Consider the following 5,035-nt stretch of genomic DNA (forward strand, 5'->3'; position numbering starts at 1 on the left):
ATAACTTTGGTGTTATCTTCGATCAAACACTCTCCTGTGAGCAACATATCAAACACATCACCGAAATAGCCTTCTTCCATTTCAGAAACATTGTCCGCTTCTGTCCATCCCTATTCCTGTTAGCTGCAGAGACTCTCAGTCACGCATTTATCACTTCCAGACTGGACTCCTCTACAGTCCATCATCCAAAACACTCAAGAAACTACAATATATCCAGAATTCTGCTGCTCAGCTTCTCACATACTCCTACACCCCTGACTACCTCAACCCCGTCCTTTATAACCTCCAATGGCTCCCTATCCCCCAGCGTATCCACTTCAAAGTTCTCATTGAGGTATAAAGCCCTCCACAACCTGGCTCCCCCCACCTGTCTGAGCTCCTCCACCAGCACACTCCCTTCCACACTTTCAGGTCTGCTGATGCCGACCTCTTGTTCCAACCCCCACACCAGGACTAACCACCGCACCTGGGGGAACAGGGCCCTCTCCATTGCTGCTCCCTCTCTGGGACTCATTCCCTAAAGACATCAGAGACTCCCCCTCACTTTGCCCCTTCAAGAAATCCTTCAAAACACACCTCTTCTAAACTGCCTACAACCTATAAAAACTGTGTTCCTCTTCTCCCACCCTACATTGTTCCCCTTCTTATGGATTATGTCATCTTTATATTGCTTCTTTTTCTCTGTTTTGTTGTTGTTGTTGTTGTTGTTGATGTTGTTCGTAAAACAACTTTAAATATCCATACAAGCATAAATAATCCAATGTAGTACTATTATTAACTGAGGCTGAGCTAAACAGCTACTTACAATGCCAATCAGGAGAAAGTGAGAGTGATCTTGTTACATAGTGGAAGCTTCACAAGGTTAACTTTCCTCAGGCTAGCCGTTTAGCCAAAAAATACCTGTGCATCCCAGCCATCAGTGCACCCTCTAAGGTATCATGACTGGAGGGCAGCACGGAAGAGCGCTTTAGTTAATATGTGATTTTGACAAAGAATTTTAATGTGAATATCTGTGCCTGCAAAGCCCAATGAATAGCTCATTTTTCAATAGGAATATAAAAGTAACAGAGAACCTTTATTTTGACAAAAGTATTGACATTTACACCATGAATTGATGCAGAAAGGCACAAATTGGTGCATGAAAATAAAAATGTAAAATGGTGCAGAATAATTGAAATAAAATGTTGGATGCTCAAGATTTTCTGAAAGAAAACCCCCAAATCCCCCATTTTATATGTATTAGGTTCAGTGTTGGGCTTATTACTCTAAAAATGTAATATATTATTTATTACTCATTATTCTTTTCAAAAGTCTTAATATTACTTTACTTATTACTCCCTGCCAACAGTAATTCCCTACACTACTCTTTATATTACTTTTCTGTTACACCCCATAAAATTGGTGATTGCGTATCTCCCCAAAATTGAGATGTGTGCCTCTGTGAGAATGTCTGGGTCATTGCCATCAAGTGTGGCGAAGGCTCGATAGCTTCTATTTACCTGGGGGTCTTCAGTTGCCTGTGACCGGTATTGTCCAAAGGTTCTCCTTGAATGACGGAGAGTCATTCATTGAGCAACATTTCATCCACCACATATCCAACCACAAGCGTCATTACATCTTTGTAGCCTGCAGTTGTCCAAAATCCAGTTTTGGTTGTTTAGCCCGTGCAGGGCTACAGCTGACCTCCACAGCCATGGAGGGCTCAATTTTGGTGGGATGTATTTCCTGGAGCTTCACGTTGCTGTCAGTCGAAGTAGCCGAGGTATTTCAGACTGGAGGTTTGGGGACATGTTTTATGCAGTGGAAAGAGTTTTAGTCCCACTACCTGCAGCAACAGTGTTCTTGTCATCTTTCCTCCCAACAAAAAGTAATGGGAATATTTCCAGCCGCTAATGTAAGCGTTTCCAATTAGCTTGCTGCTTTGTGACGTGCGTGCACAGCACGACAATTACTAAAATAAATCCACAGATGTGACTGTATTTCAAGTCAGTAGTGATGTGATAACAAAAGTAACATTTTAATGGGTTGGAGTAATTGTAATTAGAGATGTCCGATATTATCGGCCTACCATTATTATCGGCCGATATTGGCATTAAAATGTAATATCGGAAATTATCGGTATCGGTTTTTACTTTTTTAAAGACACAACTTTTACACAGCATGCACATATTAAACATCAAACTCTTCAGATACTTCTCCTCTCACTCAAAATGTCAAAATATGAGAGATGTGGTGTATAGTTTTTGAGATATCTTTGTTTGTTTGGCACAACTCGCAATAAATCCTGTGGCTTCTGCATTTCTAAGCCAACCTTTAACATTTAGGTAGACGTCTATCAGCGCACACTTGATAACATCATCAAACCACATCATCACTTGCAGCATAACAAGCTCGTAAGTGGACTCGTCAACATGTCTTTGATTTGGAATTATTTCAAAGTGTCTCCAGACATTAAATTTGCCGTTTGCAGTGACTGTAAAGCGGAGGTTATGCGAGGAGGAACCAAGACGTCTTCCTTCAATACTTCGAATTTAATCTCCCACCTCAGGAAGAACCATCCGGAGATACACACAATGTTTGTGCAGCAAATCGATGAAAAGAAGCAACAGGCGAGACTGAAAAAAAACACCCAATTCACCTTTAACGAGTCAATCGATAAAAAACAAAAATACAACAAGGACCACCCCAGAGCGAAAGCCATCAATCAGAAAATCATGGAGTGTATAGCACTGGATAACCAGCTGTTTTCGATCGTGCAAGACACCGGATTCACCAAACTTGTGGAGTATCTCGAGCCACGCTTTGCCATGCCCGGTCGTAAGTATTTCACAGATATCTGCTTGCCCGAGTTGTACAATATGGTGCACAGTCACGTCGAGAAGCTAATTTCAGATGCTGTGTCCATAAGCTTCACACCAGATATCTGGTCTTCAAGCTTTAGCCAGGTTAGCATGCTGAGCTTGACTGCACAATGGCTGGATGAGGACTTTGTGCTGAAAAAGGCTGTGCTTCATTCCCACGAGTGCCGTGGCTCTCATACAGCAGTAACGATCTCAGCTGCTTTTGAAGGGATGTTTGAGGTGTGGAAAATCCCCAAGGCAAAAGTACATGCTGTGGTGAGGGATAATGCACGTAACATGGCTAAAGCTACGATGGAGTTTGGTGTGAAAAGTCTGCCCTGCATGGCGCGCACCTTGCAGCTGGCAGTGAACGGAGGTGCCCTGTCTCAACGCAGCATCGCAGATGCTCTGGCTGTGGGGAGGAAAGTGGTAGGACACTTCAAGCACTCATCCCAAGCTTACAGTCGTTGGGAAGACATACAAAAGGAACTCAACATGCTTGTTAAAAAGCTGCAACAAGATGTCACCACCAGGTGGAATTCCTCCTATTATATGATGCAGAGTCTGGTGGAGCAGAAGAGGGCTTTAAGTGCATATGCTGCCCATCATGAACTCCCTGCAATATTAACAGCAACTCAGTGGGGAATTCTAGAGAAGATGATCACCCTACTGGAACCCTTTGAACAGCTAACCAGGGACATCAGCTCCTCCGTTGCCACTACTGCAGATGTCATCCCTGGTGTGGTGTCCCTGACACGGCTGCTTACCAAGAGTGATGAAGAACAGGACAAAGGGGTGAGAACAGCCAAATGCACTCTATTGGAAGCTGTCAGCGATCACTTCAGTTGTGTGCAGGGAGAACCTCTTTATGCCATTGCAACCATAGTTGATGCTCGTTACAAAGATTGTTATTTTGACGCGGACAAGAAGGAGGGAGCACGCAACATGCTTCTGAAAGTTGTGGAAGAAATGGCCAGTGGCAGTGATGATCAGCAAGGAGAGGCTGCTAGTGCCAGTGCAGATGACCTGGTCCAGGAGGATAAGGACCCCCCACATAAGAAGGCCCAAACTGGAAGCCCGAAACTGCAGGACACGTACGAAGAAATCCTCGAGGAGAATGAACTCAGCGAACAAGCAGCTACAGGGGAGACGGCATCACAGGTGAGTTAATAATAAATTTTATTAGCAAACTAATTTAATTGAATTGCAGGGTTCTTCACATGAAAATGTATATAAAATTAATAAAATAAATATTGGACTCTCAGTGCTTTGAGGAAAAACTAATAGAATTCTATTTTTGTTTTGTACATTTGTCTTTTTCTTTAGGTGCATGCATACCTGGGAGAAGCCACCATTTTCAAGAAGGAGTGCCCTTTCAACTACTGGAGGTCCATCCAGGCCCACTTCCCTGCTATTTCCCGTGTAGCACACAAGTACCTAACTGCACCCTGCACCAGTGTTGACAGCGAACGGCTCTTCAGTGCTGTCGCCCATGTCATAGACGAGAAGCGGAATCGAATACATTGCGATAATGCTGAAATGCTCATTTTCATCCAAAAAAATCTACCTCTCACTCACAAGGACAAGTGAAAAATAGGACAGGGACACTGTCATAGCCTAGTCAACATCAGTCTTTCTTTCACTTTAATTTGTTGCACTTTAAAAGAGGGCTATGTTTTGTTTACTGGACTCTAAACTGTCACTGTTTATTTTTTGTGACATTTTTGTTTTCATTTGCACATTTGGTTACTTGAAAGAGTAGGGCTGATTGAGCCAAGGTTGTTACTTTAGTGATTGTGTTAACCAAATTATGGCCACTTACATATAGAGCTCAATTAGAGCAGGGCTTGAGCCCAGTTTATTTTAAGATTGTGTTACCCCTGGTAGGCTAATGACTGGCCCTGCTTAAATGTGTGCTGGAGCCTCCAGCACACTTTTTTTTTTTACTTGTTTCAGTTTGCACTTTACCTCACAGTTGTATAGGTATAATGTTGTTTACATTTTGTGAAGAAGTACAAATTTGCCCTATGTAGTGGGCGTTTGTCAGGATTATCTCAGGGAGAATGTGATCCAAGCTGCTGTTGGAGAAAATAAATATGGCACTTTTTCCATAGCCTAACTTAAAGTGAAGTAGTTGTCATATTTTGCACAGATAATGTTTAAAGTTTATTGTCAAAAGTATGCATGATGTTGTG

The 5,035-nt window shown here is 42.6% G+C and overlaps 1 protein-coding gene across 1 annotated transcript; it reads left to right on the forward strand.

Moving 5' to 3' along the window:
* The first annotated feature begins 3,705 nt into the window (after positions 1–3,705).
* LOC144461803 (E3 SUMO-protein ligase ZBED1-like) lies at positions 3,706–4,627 on the forward strand. The gene is made up of 2 exons (XM_078165413.1): positions 3,706–4,001; positions 4,167–4,627. Exons 1-2 carry the CDS (start codon positions 3,786–3,788, stop codon positions 4,428–4,430), a joined length of 480 nt encoding a protein of 159 aa, XP_078021539.1. The 5' UTR covers positions 3,706–3,785; the 3' UTR covers positions 4,431–4,627.
* Positions 4,628–5,035: the final 408 nt, after the last annotated feature.

The sequence above is a fragment of the Epinephelus lanceolatus genome, chromosome 23 (genome assembly GCF_041903045.1).
Source record: "Epinephelus lanceolatus isolate andai-2023 chromosome 23, ASM4190304v1, whole genome shotgun sequence".
NCBI classification, from domain to species: Eukaryota; Metazoa; Chordata; class Actinopteri; order Perciformes; family Serranidae; genus Epinephelus; species Epinephelus lanceolatus.

Excerpts from the sequence above, each read along its gene's own strand:
- LOC144461803 (XM_078165413.1), top strand. The coding sequence starts at position 3,786 with ATGCTTCTGAAAGTTGTGGAAGAAATGGCCAGTGGCAGTGATGATCAG. Across the intron at positions 4,002-4,166 it reads CAGGGGAGACGGCATCACAG|GTGCATGCATACCTGGGAGA; the intron begins GTGAGTTAATAA and ends CTTTTTCTTTAG.